The 27,938-nt window shown below is 35.5% G+C and overlaps 1 protein-coding gene across 3 annotated transcripts; it reads right to left on the bottom strand.

The window, feature by feature from the left end:
- Positions 1–57: 57 nt before the first annotated feature.
- LOC128224653 (uncharacterized) lies at positions 58–27,736 on the bottom strand. 3 transcript variants are annotated; one of them, XM_052934606.1, is made up of 4 exons: positions 27,578–27,736; positions 4,181–4,211; positions 2,833–2,952; positions 58–508 (listed from the first exon to the last, which is right to left on the bottom strand). In XM_052934606.1, the coding sequence occupies exons 1-4, from the start codon at positions 27,668–27,670 to the stop codon at positions 411–413; spliced, it is 342 nt and encodes a 113-aa protein (XP_052790566.1). In that variant the 5' UTR covers positions 27,671–27,736; the 3' UTR covers positions 58–410. The 3 variants fall into 3 exon arrangements, with proteins under 3 accessions (XP_052790566.1, XP_052790555.1, XP_052790546.1); XM_052934595.1 differs by lacking the exon at positions 27,578–27,736 and adding an exon at positions 7,877–7,975; XM_052934586.1 differs by lacking the exons at positions 58–508; positions 2,833–2,952; positions 4,181–4,211 and adding exons at positions 22,669–23,724; positions 25,101–25,241; positions 25,947–25,977 and having other exon boundaries at positions 27,578–27,728.
- Between the last annotated feature and the right edge of the window lie 202 nt (positions 27,737–27,938).

The raw sequence follows: 27,938 nt of genomic DNA, 5'->3' as shown, positions 1-27,938 counted from the left end.
AAGATTTATTTTTGATTTTTTAAAACAAAAGATTGAGTTTGAAAATCCGGTGCCAGTGGTTCAGCGGTAGTCATGTTGACGAATGTGTTCTTCTTGGTGTATTTTAGAGCTTAATTGTGGGAGTCCTGGTCGTGGGTTGTTCTTGATAGTTCTGGTAAAGTTAAAGGCTGGGTCCGTGGTAAATTGTGTGCGTTATATGGTAGATATGTGATAGTTCTGAGTTATTTTGTGTGTTTTGTGGTAGGTCTGTGTTAGTTCTGGGTTGTCCTGTAATTGTTAATTGGTGGTCAGTTGAAAGTTTTATGTGTAGGTCTGTGAAAGTTCGGTGCTGCTCTTGTGAAGTTTAATTGTATATTTGGATTAGGATTTCGTAGTCCTCGTTTATTCCTGATAGTCTTGAAACGTGTTGACTACATAGCAGCATAGGCACGTCTTGGTCGTCTGAAGATGAGGAATCCAACAACACAAGGGATGACAGCAACCACACCAAAGATGAGCACAATCCAATCTACAATGCATGTTTACAGTAACACTTAAATAAGGCAAATATCAAACTCATAAAATATATTATATCAAGAAATAATGAAACGAAAGCTATTACATGAATTATGACTAACCACGGCGCCGCCTTCAAACAGGATGGGTTTTTTATAAAGGCAGTCTTCGATGAATTATGATTTTTACATTGGAAATAATTCTAATTTGCAAAAAGGACTGTGCAAGACATGTTTCAATTCATCATTGAAAAATCAAAACTGAAACAGAAGACGATACCTACTACACGTATTAACATGCATGAATATCATCAATTCTGAATGTTAAATCAAAGGGAAAGTAGCTGTAAGGCGAGTTGTATGTGGTTTATACTGTCAATATGTATGCGAAAAACTACAGAAACATGCTCAGTAGCAAACAGTTTAAACATAAACCCGGTTTAATGGAACTTGGTAAACGCCAAAGACGTTACAAAGCATTACCAAGTATCAGAAGTGGCATTCTTAAAAATATGGGAGAGGTTCTCTCCAGGGACCTTAACTATTTGGGGGGGGGGGTATATAGAGATATGACATTATACATTTTAAGACTAATAAGTTTACGGAGTAAAGGTATAGTTTTAACATCGTTGACAGCTATATACATCTTTCTTTTTTTTAAATACTGAGGTACCGAAAGTCCAAAACAGGTATCGTTTGATCTACTTTTTTACATGGCATGATTAAGGGATTAATGCGCCGGGGTTACAAAATGGGATGTAATGCGGCTCAAATAGTGCGAAATAACAGACCACTTAATTGAAACACGTTTATAAGATAACATTCGAAAGCAAGCCGATGAATCTAAATCATTCTTGATGAAGAGCCGATGGAAATACATAATGATAGAGAATTACGCAGAAAAAAAAGGGAAATGTGTTGACTAAAAGACCATTAATCCGGGCAATATCGGGTTTCATTTAATTAACTTAACACTAGCAATAAACCTACGATTACATATTATAGGTTTATCAGTTAATGTTAAGAAACTAGGTAATTGTATTAAACATTCATCAATTTACATCACCCATGCTTAGGAAATGACATGCACTTATCGGTTACAGTATGGTGCCACTCAAAAAAAAATTGGATTCGATTTTTATTACCTGTGAGCATTATTGTAAAACAAGTTAAATCACCTACAGCATTTCAATGCTTTCAGAGCTTTCATGAACTATTTATTTCTTATTTGATTTCATTTATAAATCTATTTTGTCTGTCACACTTTTATGACAATTCGACCGACGTTTTGCGACGGACGGCGAGACACAACTCTCCACCCGGTATCACATCGGGTAAGTTACGGCATCTCACGAGTTACGTGTTCATAAGTACGAATCTCATTCAATACTTATTTGATACGAGAATACGACGAGTGTATGGTCAGTGTGGGGAAATGTTTCGACCAACGTAGAATCACGACTCCGGTGATTATTCATTAGAATTGTGACCCCAGATCATAATTTATCGACTCCCGGGTCATAATATTACAACTCCTCTGCATGAGGTTAAATGATACCTTTGAGAAGTTTTTCTATCGGGACGAAGTTTTTCGAAAGGATTCAATTTACTCCGTGTAATATTTTCACATGGGAGTCGAAATGAGGGTCAAAATACTTCCTTACACCGGCAATTATTTTATAAAATTAAGAATCCTCGCATGTGACTCCCGACAATATGCGAAATATCGACGACACTTGTTAAGGTGCGGAGTAGCACCTCTTCGTCTGGAGACTGGCAGATATGAAAATCTGGCAGTGATCGACAAGATGTTGAGTCAGAATTACATGCGTTAACTAAATGCTCTGCTTACCAACCACTTAGAAATGCTCTATAGGATAAAGCTAAGGATATCAATGTTGAGTTTGTTAACATGGATGAGGTACATAAGTGTATATTTTTACTCTCTAATACAGATATTGTTAAATTAACCGCCAAAACCTGTTTTAATATACTTAAGTGATAATCCTTTTAGATGTATCATAGTTTCTTAGCTTAAATGAGTCATGTAAATAAGATTAATTTTCTTTTGTAGAATAGACTTAATTGTTTTTTATCCTTTATCAACAATGTCAAGATATGTTGTTGTATTGTACTGAACTCTTAAATATTTGTATTTAATGTTTTGTCATGTTGTGTACATATGAGACATGAATAAACTATAAAACACTTGTCCGACGTCTTTGCCTCAACTCGTACCGAAAATCGGTGTGGGGTGACAGGGTAATAAGTAGGCGTAATTAGTTCCCACCTTTATCATTCGCAACATATGCAAAGAATGCCGATGATTCGAACTTACACCAGTGCATTGGTGCAGGGTTAGTACAGGATATGGAGAAACCGAGTAGCGTTGGAGTGCAGCAACAATCTTTCAAATCGGCTGTAGCATTTTTCTTCTCGTCGCAACAGTAACCTTTATCTGCAAGAGACGAAAATTTAAGGTATACCATACGCATATGCAATGGTGTGGATTTTAGATGCCTGGTGAACCCATACTATTTTCGTATTGTTATAAAGGATCTAGTGAACAGAAAAAGGAATATACAAAAATAATAAAAAAAAAATATAACAAGCAAGCGAATATTCGAAAATTGCAAAATACGTCTTAAAGCGCCTGAGTTCGGTTTCAGCAAAAACAACACTAGCTACTATTCATGTTTAATTTATTTTCGGTCAATTATTTCACATATTTACATATTTGTAATTGGCAAGAAAATTCGTTTAAAAGCATACCAAAAAGCAAATTTGTATTTGTCGATGGATGCTCCCATACATATCAGTTGGTATAATTGGTATTATTTGAAACCTATTGGTGTGGTGGTGTTAGTAGTTTATACTCCGGGTCCCGGCGTGAGCACATTGAAGGTTCCCAGAGTGACAGTCCAACCACCGCAAACTATCCTGGGCAGACTATCAGGCGGTTAACCAGTACTAGGTGCCTTCACCTCTAGAAGGAACTGACAACTTCTGTACATGCCAGGGGCAGTAGTACAGTGCGAACGGTCGTCGAAAGGATTTCATAACCAATTACAACAGAAGTGACCTGATCCGCCCGGGATTCGAACCCGGTTTGTCCAACGCTCTACCGATTGAGATAACCGGGCGGACCAAAAACCTTTTGGGAATAATCAAATCAAGTTTTATTTAAAAAAAAATCAAGGAAAAAATTGAGCGTAATAAAATAATCTGACTCAGCTTAATTTGCTTAAATTGTTTCGAGAAATTGCGGCCAGGGCTTATCTCTCCCAACTGGAAACATTTGTTCGTTATGTTATATATGTTTTCTCTACGCGTGAATTATGGATAGTATTCATTTGAGAGTTTTTCATATACGGTTAACTGAATTTTCATTAAGCATGTAAACGTTGAAATATATGAATACAAAATCATTTGGACAATAATACGTTTATACTTTTTTATTTATTTATTTCAGCTCGAGTGTGACAAAAGCTGACAGCTAATATTATCTAGCTGTGTATGAATCAGTACTGGTATCCATTTTGAGAATCCATGAGGAAGTACTCCTCGTGAGGATTGAAACCATAACCTCTGTTGTGGTGTGAGGCAGACATCTGTACATACAAAATACGCTCCCATACATGCGACGAGAATAAAAGCTGATGAGAAAAGCGTTATCCATAGCTTACCGCATAATGTCTGTACACATTTCTTCTCAGCCTGAAAGTACAATAAGTTAAGTGTACATGACAAGCCTGTTTAATTCCCATTACAATTTATACGACCATACATTGTTCAGCAATAAACATGAATTAAAAGGTTGTTAATGACGTGGCATATTAAGTGTTCTGCAGCCAATCGTATAAAACAAGATAAGTTATCCATATACTATCCTTTGGCTAGATTGAACAAACTGATTGGGCAACAGTCTTAATTGGATAAATATTGACCAATCAATACAACATTTTGGTCAACTTTAACCAGACCAAAGACTTTAGCAGTTTTATACAATTGACCGTGGGCTTATATGAGCAATGTATGGTAGATACCGACCTCCGCAGCTTATCCACATGATATGATATTGATCATGAATACGCTTGGGTGCCAAGGATGGGTAGATACATAACGTATATAAACATATGATATCAACATGAAGCCATGCGACTTGTTTAAGCAGACTTGCGAATTATAACACGACACGATGGCAATACTGCAGTTTTTTTCACTCGTATATATTGAAAACAGATGGAGATTTTTCATAGTTCTATTTATAAACAGATGAACATGATCACATAATCTGTTTATACGGACATGATCATATAATCTGTTTATACGGACATGATCACATAATCTGTTTATACGGACATGATCATATAATCTGTTTATACGGACATGATCACATAATATGTTTATATAGACACGATCATATAATTTGTTTATACGGACATGATCACATAATATGTTTATACGGACATGATCATATAATCTGTTTATACGGACATGATCACATAATATGTTTATACGGACATGATCATATAATCTGTTTATACGGACATGATCACATAATCTGTTTATACAGACATGATCATATAGTCTGTTTATACGGACATGATTACATAATCTGTTTATACAGACATGATCATATAATCTGTTTATACGGACATGATCACATAATCTGTTTATACGGACATGATCATATAATATGTTTATACAGACATGATCACATCATCTGAATAAACGAAAGGATCTTCCATAGTAATGTATAAAGAAAAAAAATCACATTATAGGTATACACGAAATACACTTCCATAGTTATATAAACAGACATATATGATAGCATCATCTGTATATACGATAGAGTATTCCATAGAAAGGATATCAGATGCAAACGATCACTTCATCTATATACACGATAAACTCGTCCGTTGAAATGTAAACAGACGAGAATGATCACATCATCTGTATACACGATATACTCTTCCATAGTAATGTAAACATACGTGCGTGATCACATCATCTATATACACGATATACTCTATCATAGTAATGTAAACAGACGGGCGTGATCACACCATCTGCATATGTAAACATGATATACTCTTCCATAGTAATGTAAACAGACGGGCGTGATCACATCATCTGTATACACGATGTACTCTTCCAAAATAATGTAAACATACGAGCGTGATCACATCATCTGTATACACGATATACTCTTCCAACGTAATGTAAACATATGGGCGTCATCACATCATCTGTTTACATGATATACTATTCCAAAGTAATGTTATCATACGGGCGTGATCACATCATCTGTATTCACGATATACTCTTCTATAGTAATGTAAACATACGGGCGTCATCACATCATCTGTTTACATGATACTCCCTTCCAAAATTATGTGAACATACGGGTGTGATCACATTATCTGTATATGTGAACATGATATACTCTGCCATAGTAATGTAAACAGACGAGCGTGATCACACCATCTGTATATGTGAACATGATATACTCTGCCATAGTAATGTAAACATACGGGCGTGATCACACCATCTGTATATGTGAACATGATATACTCTACCATGGTAATGTAAACAGACGAGCGTGATCACATCATCAGTATACATGATACACTCTTCCAAAGTAATGTAAACAGACGGGCGTGATCACATTATCTGTAAACATGATATACTTTTCCATAGTAATGTAAACAGACAGGCGTGATCACATCATCTGTAAACATGATACACTCTTCCAAAGTAATGTAAACAGACGAGCGTGATCACATCATCTGTACACATGATATATAGTCTTCCAAAGTAATGTAAACAGACGGGCGTGATCACATCATCTGTTAAGATAATATACTCTTCCATAGTAATGTAAACAGACGAGCGTGATCACATCATCTGAATAAACGATATATTCTTCCATAGTAATGAAAACAGACGGGCGTGGTCACATCCTCTGTATACACGATATATTCCTCCATAGGAATGTAAACAGACGGGCGTGATCACATCATCTGTATACACGATATACTCTTTCAAAGTAATTCAAACAGACGGGCGTGATCAGATCATCTGTATACACGATATACTCTTCCATAGAATGTAAACAGACCGGCGTGATCACATCATCTGTATACACGATATACCCTTCCAAAGTAATGAAAACAGACGGGCGTGATCACATCATCTGTATATGTAAACATGATAAATTCTTCCATAGTAATGTAAACAGACGGGCGTGATCACACCATCTGCATATCTTTACATGATATACCCTTCCATGGTAATGAATATAGACGGGCGTGATCACATCATCTGTATTCACGATATACTCTTCCATAGTAATGTATAGAGACGAGCGTGAAAACATCATCTGTATATGTAAACATACGGGCGTGATCACATCATTTGTATACAAGATATATTCTTCCAAAGTAATGTAAACAGACGAGCGTGGTAATATCATCTGTATACATGATATATTCTTCCATAGTAATGTAAACAGACGAGCGTGATCACATAATCTGTATACATGATATACTTTTCCAAAGTAATGTAAACAGACGAGCATGATCACATCATCTGTACACATGATACACTCTTCCAAAGTAATGTAAACAGACGGGCGTGATCACATCATCTGTACACATGATACACTCTTCCAAAGTAATGTAAACAGACGAGCGTGATCACATCATCTGTACATATGATACACTCTTCCAAAGTAATGTAAACAGACGGGCGTGATCACATCATATGTACACATGATACACTCTTCCTAAGTAATGTAAACAGACGGGCGTGACCACATCATATGTACACATGATACACTCTTCCAAAGTAATGTAAACATACGGGCGTGATCACATCATATGTATACATGATACACTCTTCCAAGGTAATGTAAACAGACGGGCGTGATCACATCATATGTACACATGATACACTCTTCCAAAGTAATGTAAACAGACGGGCGTGATCACATTATATGTATACATGATATACTCTTCCAAAGTAATGTAAACAGACGGGCGTGATCACATCATCTGTATACACGATGTATTCTTTCATAGTAATGTAAACAGACGGGCCAAAGTACGATCGGTTCTGTGTTAATTAAATACTTATCAAAATATAAAAACGTAAATATAAGACTTACCAAGACAACTGTCTGCACACTTACAGTAATCAGGATCTTCCACATTGAACATTTCAATATCTTTACAATAACGTCAGCCATTTTACATTTGCTCCAAGTGATATATTAGACAGTCTGTTTCACCTTAAAATCGCGTACAAATTTACGATTGAGCGTAATAAACTCGGCTCGTGTTTATTATATGCATAAAAAATATAGGAATAAGACTTACCGAGACAATAGTTTGCACACTTAAAGCAATCAGGACTATCCACATTAAACATTTAAATAACTTTACAAAAATGTCAGCCATTTTACAAAACATTTGCTCGAAGTGAAATACCAGTCAGTGTGCTTCACCTTAAAAGCGCCTACAAATTTACGACAGCACACATTTGAGAGGATTCCTATATTTAGTTCGATAAACTTCCCCTTAGATAAAGTCTCACCTCCGTGTAAGGTATAAAAAATAAAATGCTTTATTACTGCGCTTCTGTCTTACCTGTTCAAGATAGGAAGAATATTAACGTAAGAACCCAACTCAATGAGGCGTAATGGTATTTTTTATTTATAATGTACATATTGTAAAACCTCTATGAAACTTCACTGAACATGGTATGCTGTTTACAGAGGGCGGATTCGATTGTATTTATACCTCCATGGCCCTTTATGCGAGTTCACTTCGGCGCGAAACAAGCCCCTTAACGTGTAGTGGTTGTAATACATTTTGTAAAGTCAAAAGAGAACTGTTAATATTTGGATCATTCGCGGGTGTATGAGCCCTCCCCTGATAAGTCAGTTTCACGTTGACACGTTAACAAATACGCATTGAATGTGGCAGTGTGTGAGCACGATTAACAGGCTAAATATGTTGCACTTGATTCGGAATTCACTCGGTGTATTTGGTTGACGCAAAAGCCACGATCGTTAATTGCCGCAACACTTTCAAATGCTAGGTTTAATTGCACAGCGGTAGGTTCTTACTGGCCTACATACAACATATTTTCAGGTAGGAAACCATTACTATGACGTCAAGTCTGTGAAAAAGTATAACAGCAATTCTTGATAAAATAAACATAATAAATGTAAGAGATGTGTGTGAAATTGGCTCAGCCATCGGTAATCGACAATCGACATTCGATATGATATAGCAAATCTTCAATGTCCAGCAGCAATGTCTAGCTGGACGGAATTCTAGTTTGACATTCGATATTAAATAGAAAATATTAAATGTCGAGCTGGAATGTCGAGCTGGACAGAATTCTAGCTCTACATTCGATATTATACAGCAAGTCTTCAATGTCGAGCTGCAATGTCGAGCTGGACGAAATTCTAGCTCGATATTCGATATTATTTAGCAAATCTTCGATGTCGAGCTGTACAATGTCGCGCTGCAATGTCGAGCTGGACGGAATTCTAGCTCGACATTCGATATCATGTAGCAAATCTTCAATATCGAGCTGGAATGTCGAGCTGGACAGAATTCTAGCTCGACATTCGATATTATACAGCAAGTCTTCAATGTCGAGCTGCAATGTCGAGCTGGATGAAATTCTAGCTCGACATTCGATATTAATTAGCAAATCTTCAATGTCGAGCTGGACAATGTCGCGCTGCAATGTCGAGCTGGACGGAATTCTAGCTCGACATTCGATATCATATAGCAAATCTTCAATGTCGATCTGCAATGTCGAGCTGGACGGAATTCTAGCTCGACATTCGATATTATATATAGCAACTATTCAATGTCGAGCTGCAATGTCGAGCTGGGCGGAATTCTAGCTCGACATTCGATATTATAAAGCAAGCTTAAGTCTTCAATGTCGAGCTGCAATGTCGAGCTGGACGGAATTCTAGCTCGACATTCGATACTATATAGATCATCTTCAATGTCGCACTGCAATGTCGACCTGGAATGTCGAGCTGGACGGAATCTTAGCTTGACATTCGATATTATATAACAAATCTTCAAAGTCGATCTGCAATGTCGAGCTGGACGGAATTCTAGCTCGACATTCGATTTCATATAGGGATTTTTAAATGTCGAGCTGGAATGGCGAGCTGGACGCAATCCTATCTAGACACTCGATAATGTATAGGGATTTTTCAATGTCGAGCTGGACGGAATTTCTGCATGACATTTGATATAATTAAAGGAAATCTTCAATGTCCAGCTTGATGTGGTTGTGGAGTTAGACGGCATCCATCTCGATATTTCAAAAATATAAAGCGAATTTCAATGTCCAGCTGCAATGTTGAGCTGAAATGGATCCAAGACTTTTAAAAAAAAAAACTTGTTTTTTTTTATAGAAGTTTGACCCCTGAATTGTTAATTTGCTTATTTAAATTATTTTTAAAACCATCGGCTGTATTATGGCTGACCCCACCGTGACACTATAACCTCTTTTTGTGTGTTAAAATGCCAAAATTGGCATTCAATTTTATTTACCGTCATTTCCTTCAGAAATATACAAGATGCATTTTTTTATTTAAAGTCGGGTATATGATAACAAGAAAACATGGATACAAATATCGGAAAAAGAAGCTAACAAAGGCTTTTCCTTATTATATCTATGCGTACAATTACATAAAAGTAAGATGGATTTGAGCACTGAACATAACTACAATAATAAATAAAATAAGATAGTTTATTAGTTTACCCGGCTATAAAGGCAATCCGCACGCGCACGGTTCCGCTAGGTGACATACCACTGTGAAATGGTTAGTTCTTTCAATGGTATAACTTAAAAGAAATTATCATACACATTAAATAACAGAACTATATGTTGCTGTATATACATGGGAGCTAAAGCATTGTACATTGCTGTGTAGTAGTCAAACATGTAAAACTTAATCTAGCCTGATAGGAAAATCTTTCGAATGGGTTACTAAAAGGATGTATTGTATTTATCATGTAATCTAAATATTTGCAAAAAATTACACGTTGTATGCTTGAATATCCAACATTTCTTGCCAATATTTGGTAAAATCAAATTATATTTGATCTCATCGCACAAAACTTATAACTTGTACATAAGAGAAAATATACCATTCATTCGCAGAAAAGAATTTGAGTCTGAACACATTGAAACAATTTAAATTGAAGTATGTTTTTGCAATGCCAAACGATTTCTAGTCTGTTTCATTTATCGACCGACTGATAGTAAGTTAGAATGGATGTATATGTTCAGTAATCAGTTAAAGAATGTTGAAGACTTCAATTTAGAGTATCATATCATAAGAGGCATTAAGATAAATTATAATGCAGAATGTGAGTCACACGGCATGGCAGAATTGTATTATGAAATACGGATTAAATCAGCTTATAGATGTTCCTACAAGGGTTACAGAGAAAACATCCTCTATTATAGATCATGTATAGACGAACTCAGTGGATCGAGTATGTGAAGCATTCGTATCAAGTTTAAGTAAAAGTGACAACTTTCCAGTTTGTTTCAATAGAGCTGCCCGTTTACAAAAGGTTTCAGAAATCACGCATTAACATCATACATTAAAATATAGGTCCTTCAGGAACTTTAATGAATTTCTACATTGATCTTAACAAGTTTAATATTAATGTGGTTGAACAAATTCAAAACCCTAATAAAGCCATGAAAGTTTTATATAAGCGACTGAATGAGGTGTTGACGCACAATGTGCCACTGAAAGAAAAACGAATAAAATTTAAAACACGACCAGCCTGGCTTTCTGACGAAATTAGGTTGGATATAAAAGAAAAAAATCGATTTAAAAAGCGTAAACAGTGGTCGAAATATAGTTTTTCAAGAAATAATGTTACTCGATCAATATGTCAAACCAAGAAAGAATATTACAATAAAGCTGTAAAAACTGTAAAGATTCTAGGGTGTTATGGAAGAACCTCAGAGAGTTTAATAATAATGATGACACTATAAACCATTATAGTTTAACAGTACCACAATACTATTTTTCTCTATATAAATCTTCTGATCGCAATGATCCAAATAATTATAGGCCAATTTCTATCCTTCCAACACTGTCAAAGGTGTTTGAACGGCACTTGGCAGATCAAATCAAATCATACATGCATTTTAATCTGGATTTCGAGAAAAACATTCTTGTCAAACAGCGTTGATAAGAATAATTGATGATTAATTTGATGGAAGTGACAATGGAAACTATGTAGGTGCTCTCTTTCTTGATTTACGAAAGGTGTTTAGTCTAGTAAATCACCAAATACTTTTAAATAAATTGAAATTATACAATTTCAGTGATAATTCATTTCAACTGATAACTTTGTATTTGAAAGATAGACACCAAGTTGTAAAGTTTGGGGATTCCCAATCTTCACGAAGATGTATGAGGTCTGGAGTTCCTAAAGGATCCATTCTTGGACCGATTCTTTTTCTAATAAAAAATTATATACATATCCTTTGAAATTGAAAATTTCTTGAATGACTTATATATGCTGATGATACTACACTATATGCAAAATGTTACAATACGCAGGATATTGAACGGACGTTGCAAATAACTTTAGATATGGTATCGAATTGGTGCAAAGTGTACAAAATGGCAATACATCCACAAAAACCTAATTGCATGTTGTTAGGTTCATAGCAAAGATAGGAAATACATGTGCACTCATTTATCCGTAGACAAAGTACTAATTGAAAATGTAACTTCGAAATACTTGGAATTGTTATTGATTCATCATTGTCGTGGAACATGCAAGTTGAATTTGTCTACAAGAAATAACTGCAAAGATGGCCCAATTACTTTTTAACGGATCAAATGAGACAATTGTTCTATAAATCGTATATACGTCCTATGTTTAACTATTTTTGTAGCGTGGGGCTAGGGGAAGTAAGCAAAGTAAGCAAACGCATATGAGACGAATCACAATGCTTCAAAAAATGAAATATTTAAAATAATAGTATGCCTCAATTTTGATACCGTTGCAGATATCAAACGGCTGTTATGGTATTTAAATAGATTATTAATCTTACACAGAGTAATATAAGATACATTATTAAGATATCTAGTAAAACAAGATATGGATAGCGATTTCGCGACAAGACATTGCTCACATAAACATAAACATAAACAGAAAACAAGAAACATTCGTTTGCATGCTACAGTGGGACAGTTTTGATTTTATTACGAGAGGAGATAAGACTAACACGGAAAAGACATTTTAAAACCGCTTCCAGAAGTTTTATTTACATCATCAATCGCTAACCCGTTGTAAAAATTGTATGAATAATTCCATGCATACCACTGGTATAGTTTATACAGTATGTATATGTCGAGTAAGGTGTTAAATAAACGTGTGTCTGTTCTACTTACTCAGTTAAACAATTTTGATAAGATTTCTTGTTAACATTTATGTACAAATTGTTATATTGTTTAGAATTGATGTGCTAATGTATTATATTCATGTTTCTTTATGTTTTCGTATTACATTTAAATACGCACATTTCTGAAATGACATTATTTTTTGCTTGCAATTCCATTTTAAGCATTTTTACATGTCAAAACGATCTTTTATTCTATTCAATAGGCCATGATGAAAAAAGTGTAATAATGCTTTTAACAGTATGTACTTTTGCGGTACTGAAACGTGTTTTCTCATTTCTGCATCATACCTTTTTAGTTTGTGTTTCGGTGTGTGTGTGTTTTTGTGTATATTCTTTCAGAAGGCCGCATTGTAAATAAGACGTGTGTTATGTTTATCTATAATATGATGTCTATTTCTTAATGTGTTGCCTTCTTTAAATAAAGTTATTATTACTAGATTTTGCTGATATCATCAGAAACGTACAAAAGCATGGTTCCTCCCGTGATCAGGTCAATCCCTAACCTCAAGTAACCTCCAGTAAACCTCAGCCCGGTCACTGTTCTGATTATAGCAGCAACTGCCACTGTGTCAGAATGTTAGTATGTTGGTTTATGCTATACACCCTTTACAACACAATACAGTATGAACACCAGCCGCACCAACCCCTTTCACATACTCTGTTGTATATACTTATTAACCTTAATTAGTTTTCCGGTAAACTCAAACAATAAGTATCTAAACTGAATTTCCTGCGATTTGATTGGTTGACGGGTAATCGTGTTGGCCTATGTTATTGTGGGGTTACGTACAGTTCCAACATGATATCATTGAGACTATTCCATGTAATGAATTGTCATAGACTTTCCTTGTTTTTCGACTTTTTATAATCAGACTATTCTAAATAAGAAAAACATCCTCCGAACGTTTTTTCTGAGTTTTGATGAATCAGGTCCTAAATATCGTACACCAAGGTTTAAAAAACCCGTAGCCTACGAGTTTAAGTACGAGTTATTAAATACTCATGAAATGTGCCAAATGTGTGTTATAAGTTTATAACGGTACAAGATAATCAATTTTTATAAAATTTTTTTTTAAACATGTTTTATTGTTGTTTTCCAAAAATAATGTTTGCTGGTTCATTCTGATCACGTCACCCTCCATGGTACAACATTGAGACCTATCCCAAAGAACTATATTACAAGCAATAATTTATTTACATGCTGTTGAAACATAATTGTAGTACAAAGGCCTGGGGGTAGGCTTGATCGACTGTCATAATGTTTCAGGGTAAGTAATGTGATATATATACTATCGAATTTATGGAACGGGGGGGGGGGGTGGAGGCAAGGAAAATACACCTGTTCACATTTGTCACCCTTATTTTCATTTCATTCATATCGAAAACAACATAAGAAACAAGTTCTCAATTTAAACATTAAAGCACTGTCAACTTCATTTCACTACTTTAAGATTAAGTTCCTTTCCCTGGATTTAAACATTATTCATTTTACGATGATTGGGAAAAAAGATATGTTAACATATACTTAGTCATTCTCTTTGCTACGACGTTTCGCGGGTGTGTGGTCTTATGTTATAGGGGAAAGAGGTGTGCCGTACTCGAACCCACTTGTCCGGCTTAGTGTCCGACCTAACTCACAGTCACTCAAGCTGAACATCTAACCCGGATGGTGGATTAAACTGGAACAGAGGAACTTAGTCTATCCAATGAATGTCACCCGTTGAGAATATTGGTCGTGTAGCGCAGTGAATGATGCACTGATAGGATATATCCCAAAGCTACCTTGGTTCTTCAACGATTGCCAGTGCATAATACTGTCACACGGGCCCCAAATATAATGTCGATCATGCACCGTTTGATAAATGTGGGTGACGACTGCTAATTTCGTTCAAAGTATAAAGAAAATACAAGTTGTATATAACCTAAGCCAAAGATGTGGGCCTTTGTTGTTAGCTTTCCATTTTTCCTGTGTTAACAGCCGACACACTTTATGGTGCGTATTTCGGTTATTGTTTTAGGTTTTAGGTTTAAAGTAAGTACAGTCGGTGATGAGAATGGTTGTTGGATTACAGGGGAGGGGAGGGGAGTGAGTGAGTAAGGAGCCAGCCAGCCAGCCAGCCAGCCAGTCAGTCGGTCAGTTGGTCAGTGTATCAGTGGGTGAGTGGGTCAGTGAGTCAGTGAGTGAGTCAGTGAGTGAGTGAGTCGGTCAGTCAGTCAGTTAGTCGGTCATGTATTTCAGTCAGTCATGTTTTTCATCGAATCTTTATACAACTTTACTGAACTTCTATTCTGGTGACGGTTATGCAACTAGGTATTTGTCAGTCACTAACTCGCAGTGTTTTGGGGTGCAATTTACTGCCTTATAAAGGCTCTCCCAACAATTTGATTTAAACTAGTACTAACCAACCATGTATCCAACCTATTGTTTTGCCTTTCGGTTTATGAAAGAATAAGGATTAATTCATATATAGCATAAAGAATCTCGTTTAAAACGTTATTAAAAAAATCAGAGCATCAATGGGGAAAAGACGAAAAGGCTGACGCACAGAGGAAACATTTGCAAGCATTACTTGAGGCGAAGAGGAAGAAGACTAAAAAAGTAAATCAATCGAAAGAAACTCAGCCAGCTAATACAATAGTACAATCTGCTAATTTAGAGGGTTCAGAAAACGCTGGAAAACCGAAAAAACTAAAGTTATAAAAACTTATTGTCAAAGTAAGCATGTTGAAACTATACATGGACATAAAAAGGCTGACCATAATGAAACTAAAGAATGTGAAAACTTCGAGGGACAAAAATGACCAAAATTCAGACTCAGACTAATTTACCTAATTTCACCTGTGAAACTGGGGACACACATGATGACGCTTATAATATGGAGGAGCCAAGAAACACCGAAAACGTGACAGAGTCCCGATATAATGATAGAAGGACGCCAAGGGACAACGGAATGGCTACAGATGTTGATACGATTACTTTGGAGGGACCTTGAGATGTGCTGACTAAAGAATAACTTGACTCCGAACAACAGGAAAATACATACCAGATGGAAGAAGAGATGTTTGAATTGATAAGTCAATCCTCCACTCCAGACACAGCCAGTTGTTCTACGTTTCAGGCAAGACCGACTAGAGAAAGGATCGTCTTTACGCTGGACAACGAAGAATGGCGTAAAGTAGAACCATCAACAAATATTTACGCAAACGGTCGAACGGTTCGGCGTTTGAAGAATGTATGGACAGATATATTCTCACAGAAAGTTAATGGTTTTGAGAAAAGATGTGTTTTAGCATTCCAAAGGCATAATATTAAGTGTCTTCATAGTCGGAAAACAGAGGGTTTATTCGTCGCGGCCACGGCGTTTTGCAAAGGTCTACAGTGCTCAGCTGAATTTGAATACACTATTCTTAATGAGCCGCTTTCAATGAACCAGTGACGGTTGAATGCAATATAACTGGTATGATTGAATACTCCGATGAAAGACAGTGTGTGTAAGTTAACATGGTTGTTTTGTTATCCGATAAGTAATTAAGTAGTTTAAGTTTGTATAAAGATCTTAGAACGATGGCCAATCTGCGGTTACGAAATTGCATATATATCGCGAATGTCGACAATAAACCCGTAAAATGGGTGTTAATACCAGTTACAAATGGTAAATCAAACACATTTCACAAACGCGCTGACACCCTTTTGTTCTTCATGTACTTCATGTGCTTTCACAGGTCTGATTTGAGGTGTACCGGCTGGAGAACGGATTCTCGACGTATCAGGTCGTTGCCCCCAGTCGTTATTGTCCGAGTGTACGAACATCACCTATACGGCCGTGTGAGCCTTTATAACATCCTTGAGAATAATCGCCTAAAAATCGCAGAAAGACACTACCAGCTTGCTGGGGGTGACCATGCATTGTAGCAATCACTTTTGTGCCATCGTTTGCCCACAAAGATTTGGCAATTTGTGGTACAATGGGCTTCAAGGTAGATTGCGGCCATTATCATTGGCCGGACAGTTCATCGATACATGTTTCCCGTACAATGCAATGTATTGCAGAGTTCGATTTTAATTCTCAGTGGACTAAATAATGGGTTACCATTACATGACATTAATGTTTCTTTGCACGTGCTTTGAAATGCGTGAGCATTTTCTAGCATGACTGGTACCAATAAGTAACAGGTTAGTTTTCTTCATATGTATGAGTGTGTAAACATGAGTGTATGCAGAGGTTATGTTTGATTCTTATTGTCTTTGTACGTTTAAGAGTTCTTCTAATAGGAACTATTTTCATCAATTCCGTGTGTTGGCGGTTAAACTTTATATTGGCATTACTTATGGCCTTATCTTAAGCGAAGGCAACCTAAACATGATTGATCCAATACTTTTTTTTGTTTTGGTTATAAAGTTAGGAGTCGTACGAATGTTCTTTAAAACATTTTTATGATGTTAACACAACTTTTAACCTTCAAACGGCTTACATATCTGACTGTCAATATAACATGAACTACAAAATGTCGATAGACAAACTAATTTACATACGAAGGTCAATTTAAAAACCTGCCCCGTAACATACCGGGATACAGGGACAGGTTTAGTGCAGTGTTTCACAAAGTAAGACTGCATTTAAATCCATATTGAGGACCGAACGGTCAACACATATTTTAGTAACGTTAGTAAAAGAATGCGTGGTCTGTTAAAGCTTTATTCGAATAATTTGTGAAGGCTTGAAAACTGTGTAAATAAGAATGCAGGTCTGATTGATAATGTGTATGTGGTTCAAACTGTTTTGTATTCGTAGCAATTTTCTTTGCGCTTGTTTTATATCGGTATGTATATAATCATATTTACATGTGTATATTCCTTTAATCTGTATTTCCAGCGATCGTTTCTGGTTGTTGTAACACATGCTTGCGTTCTTTGTCGGGACGAACTTTCAACCGAAGTTTTCATTTACCTTTTCCCGGTTACCTACACCTACAGTCTGGTTTTCTCAAACAATGGGATTCGGCACATTCATTTACGACAAAGTGTGTTTATTTATTTTCTGGTGTGCATTGGTTTAAAGAATGCAGAATCGAACGTTACAAATACTGAGCCCCGAGAAACGCTTCTAACAAGAATACTAGCATGACTGTTTTGTTTATGCTGAACAAAATTATGTGTACAATAATTGATGTTTGAAAATACCAAAACGTTTAAAATGTGTACATAATTTTCGGTCAAGGGAATGTCCCAATTTTGGCTGATGTGGTTGTTTGGTGAATTCATTTTGTGTGTGTCTATTTTATTAAACTTGTATGACTTATATCTCAACCGTGCAGAATCGTCTTCAGCGGACTTGACTGCTATTAATAAATGTGTTTTCAATTATCATTTGCTGAACTTCCATGAGTTATGACTTTATAACAATAGTGTTAGATAATAAAACAATGATTAATTTGATTTGAAAAACTTGCAAAGAGACAAAATCCAGGATCAGGCAATCATACATTCTCTAAAATAAGTCGTTAAACAGCATTCTAAACATTTGAAAGCAGTATAAACGGTGCAGCTTAATGTACTATTTTGAGGTTATAGTCTAGCCATTAAAATTAATTTGTTCTACTCGCTTCCTGACAAAAAAGAGCTTAACGTGATCACAGCATTATATTGACGGATTCGAGAAGTTTGGACCAATGAAAAATGCTATATTACCTTAATTGTTTCTGTGTTCTAAATGACGTTACAACTTGTTCGTGAATTAATGACTTTTGGCTTGTCACGGCAAATTAACAAACAAATCTATGGTTAGAAGAGTCGGTACTTTGTTCAGCAGTCGCTTAAAACGTTATGACTCATCATTACATCATAAACGTAAAAAAGTTAAAGACCCACCCCTCTGCCTTTGTTAATATCAACTTGCCGAAATACCATATTTCACTGCAACTTTGTGTTGTCACCAGGGCTCAAACTCTGTTCAAGAGAGGATTGTGTTTCAGGACGCATACAAAACACTTAACAAAACGATTGCCTTGAAATGGATATACAATGCTTGTTTCTACTAAAACATACATTTTACATCATATTCAAACAATTGAAATGTGTTTAATGGAAGAGAACTTGTACAATTGAATTAAAAGCATTCGTTGAATCTAAGACAAAATTTGAACTAAAATGTCAACACGGCCAATCTGTGAACGTGCAGCTTTAACAAACTTGTTACGATCATGAAGTTACCGGAAATACACGATAAGCGTTCTTACTAATGCCGCCTGAAAAGGTTTCCATGATGCTTCAGATGACATGTGGTGACCATTAAAAAGGAGTTCCATACGGGCATATAATCTTCGCCCGTGGGCAAGATAAGAATTTCTAGCATGGTTAAATTATTAGATCTACTTGTCTGAGGTAGGAAAAAACCCGTCTTTGTAATTCCACCGAAACAAAGTTTGTGCGACATTGTTAAGTGAGGTCGTGGGGAAATTCACCGAAAAGGTGTATCCAGTGCGCTAGATAATATTAAATCAGAAGAGATTGGCTTATGTTTTCATTTTAACTTTAATACCGAGGAGAATTAGAACTTTATCATGCCTTCGTGCGTTTTTAGACTACGTACGTTTGCATAACGAAAAAAATGCCAACGTGCCTTTGCCAAATTGGAAATTCTTTAAAAATAAATTTTGTACAAATTTCATCGAAACAAGTATTCATATTACAAATAAATACCATTCCTGGGTCCGTATTACAGAAGCATCTTAATATTTATTTTAAGTAATATTTTATCCTTGAATAATTTCCTTAGGTAAGGAAAAAATAAAGATTTTCTTAAGTAGCATTCCTAAAAAATCTTAAGGAAATCTTTCGTAAAATATTCCTTATCTTTACTTTTAACCTTAAATAATATCTATCCGCGTTTCTAAGGAACTTCGGTAATTCCGTGTCTAAATATAGAACGGATTTTGGAATTCCAATAGTTCGCCAACTAGATATAGAACCTGAAGCTGGAATTCCGGTATTTTCCAGCACAAAAATAGAACCGGAATAAGGAAGTGCGCACTAAATATATCGTGCAGACGGCATTTGTCATTGTTTACCTTTGTAAATATGGAAAAACAAGAGGTCAAGAAACGTTCTCCGAATTTTTCCCTGCATGATTGTATGCTGTTGGCAGAGGTTATGGGAGGACCAAGCGGAACACAAAATCTAACCCGTTACCAATACGTGCATAACAAGCACACACCCTGTGAGTATATTTGTACAACTAAAATATATCTAAGCAGTAGTCAGTGCCAACTGACGGCAACTGTTACAATATTGCATCCTGACTGTACGAAACAGAACGAATGAATACTAAAGGACTAGTGATAAATCATCGCTAAATTATAACTACAGTAACTTCCAAATTGCATGTATACATGTTTGTATCACAGAGGCAGCAGAGTGCGTTGTTGATTTGACACACCCCTTTGACCACGCCCCCCCCCCCATTTTAAATCCAAGTCTCATTTATAATGATGGTGAACTTGTTACTATTGATAACTTACAAAAACAATGTTTTTTTGGATTTTTTATTCTGTTATCTTTGTAATGTACAAAGTTAAGATAATCAAAATTCCAACTACACACCCTGCCCTGTGGTTTGTTCAATAGTCAGACCGAACAGTCGAAATATTGAGACTAGTGTGATCTTATGTGTGTATCAAAACTTTTTCACATACATTTTTTTAAGCGTTGTATTAGAAAGTTTTGAATTTAGACACATTGAGTGCATTTTAAAGAGCTACAGACTCACCTATTCTTATTGTTTTTTTTTTGTTTTTGTTTAAGCTATTACAACAAAAACCAAGCGGCACATGTGGGAGGAGACCATACCAAAGATGTATAACGCTGGGTCAGAGTTCACACGCTCATCCATTGATCTTCTGAAGAAGTGGGACAACTTGGTGCAGAGGCATAAAAACTTATACCAAGATTACATCCAAAATCAACAAAAAACTGGTATAATTCATTAAATTCATTAAATGTATTTTTGTTGCTATTCATATTCTATGTTCAGTACACAAAAGTAATGCACTTTATGGATAAAATTGCTGTCAAAATGGTTTTTCTTTATATAAACTTTTATTCTTCATATTGTGTGTAATTGAAGTGACAATCTTATTCAAAATCAATACATTCACATGTAAAACATACATCACTTTTGACTGAAAAACCTTACTACTACTTACTAAATAATGAATTTATAGAAAAAATGAAATACTGATAAGGCCAAAAAAAAAATGTTTGTTTAGGGTAACCTTCCCAAAATTTCTAGGTAGGGTAGGTAGGGATTTTAATTTTTTTATTTTTTTTTCAAAATCTGTCGTAAGTTCAGAGTGTTTTCTTGCACATGGCAGTCTTTCCTACATTACTGTCATTGCCTGACTTAGACAGTTAGGGTCAGCACATTTTTATAGGTAAGGTCGGGTTACCCGAAACAGACATATTTCTTTTTAAGGCCTAACAAGATTTTAACCGTATATTTAATAGCTGAAAGCGCAAAACAATATTAATGACTGGTGAACGCTTAAAGATTTACTATGGTCTACTATAGTCTCATAAAGAAGAAATACCGTGTTTTATGCTTATTTCTTTCAAATTTAACTCGGTACCCTTCATAAGAACCTTTGTGTTCGATTTGTTTATAAATACATTTATGACACTAGTAAGGAAAAGCATATGTCATGTGTTTGCAAATTTATCATTTTAATATTGCAACAGTTGATCATATATCAAAAAATCTTAATACAAGGAATTACTATTGTTTATCCATTTTTTCGATTATGTTCCACAACGATAATCATTTACACTGCACTTATTCCAGGTGGTGGACCTAATGCTGGGACCATTGGTCTATTGACAGATGCTGTAATATATGTAGTTGGGAAAAAAGCCTGCGGCCTAATTGGAATCTCCGGCCAGGCCAGAATGCCAATGGACTCGGGATTTCTACAGCTGCCCTCCAACAAGTAAACTCATTAATCGTTGCATGTATAGCTGTAATAGTTACCTCCCGACCATATTGAGTGTAACAGATATTGCTTTTGTTACCATTAAACAGCTAAATACTGGGATTTCTCGCTACCCATTTTCTCGAAAAGTATATGATTAAATTAAAGATGGCTTTTTTTTATCTAGATCTGTGAAATTTTAATACTAGCTACGAATCTTTGCAGTCGTGGACAATATTTCTTTCGAAGTGTTCTCGGAAACTATGGAATGTGGAAAATGTGACAAATACAGCAACCGAGGGCTTAACAATACAATCTTAATGCTCTGCATTATTATTATTTACTTTAACGAACTCTCGCGTATAACTTAAATATTGAAACTTACCTGGTTTGACAATCTATCGGGTAAAAATACTAACTGCATTTGCATTTGTCGTCATGTGACTTTTCTGTTCAGCCCCGTTGAAAACCATCAAAGAAAAACATAAAGCATTTAATTCAATGATTTTATTTACATAGGCATAAGGATATGGTTGAAGATGTGTATAAAATATTCTTGTTTGTCCTTACACACAATCTACAAACAATGTTTGATATTGCAAATGATAAAATATAAACCAACAAATAAAATCTAAATATTAAAATTCATCAATTTATATTTAAGTAATTAGTTCTCAATTTTGAATATTAAAAATCTTTTGAAATTATTGCTAAGACCTTGACTATGATTTAAGGTTAAATCGAAAAATGTATTTATTCTATATACACTTTTTCTTTACAAATATTCGATTAACGATCTGAAATAAAGTCATATCTAGCATAAACGCGTTTAAAATGCTTAGCATTAATAAATTATATATTTAATCAAGAAGACAAAATTCAAAAGACGCCCATGATCTTAATCTTAAAAAGAGAAAAATATTCCAACACTGGATTTTAGGGAACATATCTGACACTAAAGATATTGTAAGAGCCAATTATATTAGTTTCATTTCTTTTAATAAATAAAAACTCAACTTTTAGCCTATTTTGGTGCAGATTGATCTGCAGAAAAATTAACTGAAGCAACACAATAGAATACCAAAATGGTGAACATAGCTTATATGCAAAAGTATATAACACATTTTGGCGTTTTTAAATGTCAATCAAGAGTAAATGCATGCATATTCTAAAATTGCATAATTTTGGGGCGTCCCGGTGTAACGTGCATCAATACATCAGTGTCCTGCGGTAGCTGGAGGGTATTATTGGGTTGGTCCTTGAATACTGTGAATTGTGTGCGCCGTGCGGAAGTCTTAAGAGAAGGGTAAACCTTGGTGTCCAGTGGAAGTCATGGTGACAAATGTGTTCAGTGGTTCTTCTTGGTGTATTTAAGAGCTAAATTGTTGGAGTCCTGGTCGTGGATTGTTCTTGATAGTTCTGGTAAAGTTAAAGGCTGGGTCCGTGGTAAATTGTGTGCGTTATATGGTAGATATGTGATAGTTCAGAGTTTTTTTTGTGTGTTTTGTGGCAGTTATGGGTTAGTTCTGGGTTGTCCTGTAATAGTTAATGGGTGGTCAGTTGAAAGTTTTGTGTGTAGATCTTTGATAGTTCGGTGCTGCTCTTGTTAAGTTTTATTGTATATTTGGATTAGGTTTTCGCAGTCCTACGTTATTCATAATATTCTTGAAACGTGCCGACTATATGGAAGCATAGGCACGTCTTCGTCTTCTGTAGATGAGGTATCCCACAACACCAACGATGATCAAAACAACACCCACGATGAGCACAATCCAATCTACAATACATGTATACAGTAAGCTGATATCAAAATCATATCCAGCAATAATTAAACTAAAGTTATAACATGAGTTATGACTAACCCCGACGACACCTTCTAACAGGATGTTTTTTATAAAGGCAGTCTTTAATGAATTATGATTTGTTTCAATGGGAAGTACTTCTAATATGCAAGAAGGTCTGTGCAAGATGTGTTTCAATTTATCATGCAAAAATCAATTGTATCAAATAAAAAATTTGGATTCGATTTTTATCGCCTGTGATCAGAATTGTCAATAATGTAAAATCATCTGCAGCCTTTCAACGCTTACAGAGCATCTATTTTTTCCGTATTTTTTAAATTTATAAACCTATTTGCCTGCCATGCGTTCATGGCATTTCTGCCGACGAGCGGCGATGGACTGCGAGACACAACTCTTCTTCCGGTATCACAGCGGATAAGGACGAGTTATCTTAGCCAAATTTATTTCACCTGTTCGCTACGATATGATTGGCGAACATGTTACAGCATCTCACAAGTTGCGTGTACATTGTTACGAATCTCATTTAATGTTTATTTGAAACGAGAATGCGAGACGTTTGTGGCCTGTGTAAGGACGTATTTCGACCCCAATTGAATCACGACCCATGAGAAAAGGTGTCTCCCGTGTCATAATATATTGACTCCCGGGTCATATATTATCGACTTCCGGGTCATAATATTACAACTCATCTTCACGAGGTTAAATGATACCGGGTAGTCGTCTTTTTATTGGGGGTCGACATTATTCGCAAGGGTTCATTTTACTTCGCGTAGAGGATTCGTAAAAGCATGACCTGGGAGTCGAAATGAGAGTCATAATACTTCCTTACACCGGCAACCCATTTATACTGTTAAGGAGTCACATATGCGCCTCCCGACAATATGCGAAAAAACGAGGACATTTGTTGGACTTTATTGGACCAAAAGCGACATCTCCCGGACTTGAAGTAAGGCGAGCTTAGAATTCGTCCCAACTCGAACCAAGTATAGGTTAGAGTTTATGAAGTAATTTGTTTGTGAATAAGTAACCTAAGGAAGCGGAGCTTTAGAATTAAGCTGTGCGCCTGTCAAAAAGACCTTTCAATCATCAGAAATCAAATATTGTGACGTCATTTAAATCAGTGAATAAGGCTTCCTTGCATATGCAAACAGTAGGCGTGGCTACATGCACTACGCACTCATAAAATTGACTTATTCATGAAGAGCTGTCTCCAGCAATAAGTAACAATTCTTCACAAATAAGAAATTGAACATTCTTAAAATCACATAAAAGGTCGTTGTAGTGTAACAGGCTTACATGAAGCGTGATTATTTTCCGCCTATAGCAAAGAACGATGTTGATGCAAACTTACCCCAGGCCAATGTGACTGATGAATGGTTAGAACGTGAACAGAATATGGAGAAACCTCTGGTTGGATCTGACGTGCAGCAACACGGTTTAACTGCGGCTGTAGAATTCAGATTACCAGCGCAACAATAACCGCCCTTTACATCTACAAAAGAGAAACATATAAGGTATCGAAAACACAAAACGAATTCTGGATGGATTTGGGATGCCTGGTGACCACATATTATTTTTGCACTATTTTAAAGGGATTTGTGTGTGAAGTGATAAGCTATACAATAATATACCTGATATTATTTAACGAGCAAGCATTTCTGATTTTCAAAGATTGCAAAATCTATGAGTACCTGATTCCGTGACCTCATTACTGTATAAGTATATGCAGATTGATGCTCCCATACATATTTGTTGGCATCATTTGAAACCAATTCGGAAAAATCAAATCAGTTTTATTTTGATAAACATCAAACTTAAGAAGAACTCAGGCTTAATACAATTATCGACTTCAGCTTGGTATGCTTAGATTTTTCTAGAAGGGCCAATAATTACAACTTGAAGCATTTGTTTGTTGGTTGGTACCTATGCATATCCATTCTCTACGCATGTACTGCTTTAAAAATTACTCATTTTATAAAGATTAGTTTATAAAGCATCCGAATACTGGATAGTATCCATTTGACGGTTTTTCATACACGGGAAACATTAAACATGTAAACGTTGAAAGGAGGTACTCCTGGTGAGGATTAAACCAATAACCACATTGGTGTGAGGCAGACATTTAGACATACAAAATATGCTTCAAAACATGCGACGAGAACAAAAGATGATGACAAAAGTGTAATCCGTAGCTTACCGCATACTGTCTGTACACATTTCTTCTCTGCCTGAAAGTACAATAAGTTAGATGTTTATGACAAGCTTATTTAATTCGCAATACACTTCAAACGACCATATATTGTTCCGCATTAAACATAAATTAATATGGTGTTAATGACGTGGAATATTAAGTGTTCAGCAGCCAATCGTATACAATTGGATAAGTTATCCATATGTTAACTTTTGGCTAGATTTAACGAACTAAGCAATTTGATTGGTCAACAGTCATAGTTGGATAAATATTGACCAATCAATACAACAATTTGGTCAACTTTAACCAGACCAAAGACTTGAGCAGTTTTATACAATTGACTGCGGGCTTATATGAGCAATGTATGGTAGATACCACCCTCGGCAGCTTATCCACATGATATGATATTGATCATGAATACGCGTGGGTGCCGAGGATGGGTAGATACATAATCATATACATAAAGTATATAAACATATGATATGGACATGTAGCCATGTGACTTGCTTTAGCAAACTTGCGAATTACATCACGACACGATGGCAGTATTGTAGTACTTTTCACTTATAAACTTATGAAAACAGATGGAGATTTTCCATAGTTATATAAACAGATATACATGGATCATATAATCTGTTTATATGGACATGATCACATCATCTGAATAAACGAAAGGATTTTCCATAGTAATGTAAACAGAAGAACATAATCACAAAATAGGTTTAAACGAAATACTCTTACATCAACATACAGATATCATCTGTATATACGATAGGGTATTTCATAGTAATGTTAAGAAAATGATCTGGTATATAGACCAGAAGGATCGTATATTTAACTATTGCACACAGGCATAGCACAAAGGCATAGCAAACATGCATCTCTTCCCAAAGAGCCAGCGTCCGTATTAATACACTTCTTAAGTCATGTTTTCAACACAGTCAGGTTAATTTTCTTTCAATTTTGCAATCAAATTTAAGTACATGACAGTTTATATCGTTAATAAATCAATGAAATATGATAGGGTTATAATACAGTATAACCAGTGAGATACCTAAACTTAGACAATGACTTAAGCTAGGAAGTGACTTTAAGATATTTTATGAATACATACCCATCGGTTCAGTACTACAGTACATACAAATCAAAATGCATGCATACAATTGTAATTAAACATTGGCAGTTGTTTAAAAATGAAACTAAAACAGGCATTGGAAATAGTTAAAACATGGACTTTTATTTCGTTTTGTTTGAATAATATACACAGGCAAAACTCGCTAAATCGAAGACGTTCAGATCTCGGGGAATAACCAATTAGCTCTTTTACCGAAATACAAAACATGTCATACTTCCCCCAACACATTCGATAACAAACAGAAAATCTACTTAACAGAGTTGGACATAGCGAGTTTCGAATGTATGGTAATGTACAGATCAAATGCTCACAATTCAGACGAGTAACATTTTATAAGGATACGTCGCCTTATTCTTATGGTTTCATTTGACATTTTAACACTTGAAAAAAGGTTATAATATAATATGAACAAATAAATGAACGAGCGAACAGGAAAAAGTACGATCGTTTCTGTGTCAATTAAATACATTTCAAAATATAAAAATGTAAGAATAAGACTTACCGAGACAACAGTTTGCACACTTAAAGTAATCAGGACAATCCACATTAAACCTTTAAATAACTTTACAATAACGTCAGCCATTTTACCAAACATTCGCTCGAAGTGAAATATCAGTCAGTGTGCATCACCTTAAAAGCGCCTACAACTTTAAGACAGCGCACCTTTGAGGGGAATCTTAGTTCGATAAACTTCCCCTAAGATAAAGTCTCACTTCCGTGTAAAGTATAAAAAATAAAATGCTTTATCACTGCGCTCTGACTGACAGTAACATGTTCAAGATAAGAAGAATATCAACTTAAGAACCCAACTCGCAATCAGGCGTAATGGAAACTTATGATACCGATTAAATTGTCTGGTTGAT

This window comes from Mya arenaria, chromosome 2 (genome assembly GCF_026914265.1).
Source record: "Mya arenaria isolate MELC-2E11 chromosome 2, ASM2691426v1".
In the NCBI taxonomy this organism is placed as follows: Eukaryota; Metazoa; Mollusca; class Bivalvia; order Myida; family Myidae; genus Mya; species Mya arenaria.
This window is presented reverse-complemented; position numbering and strand designations above follow the sequence as displayed.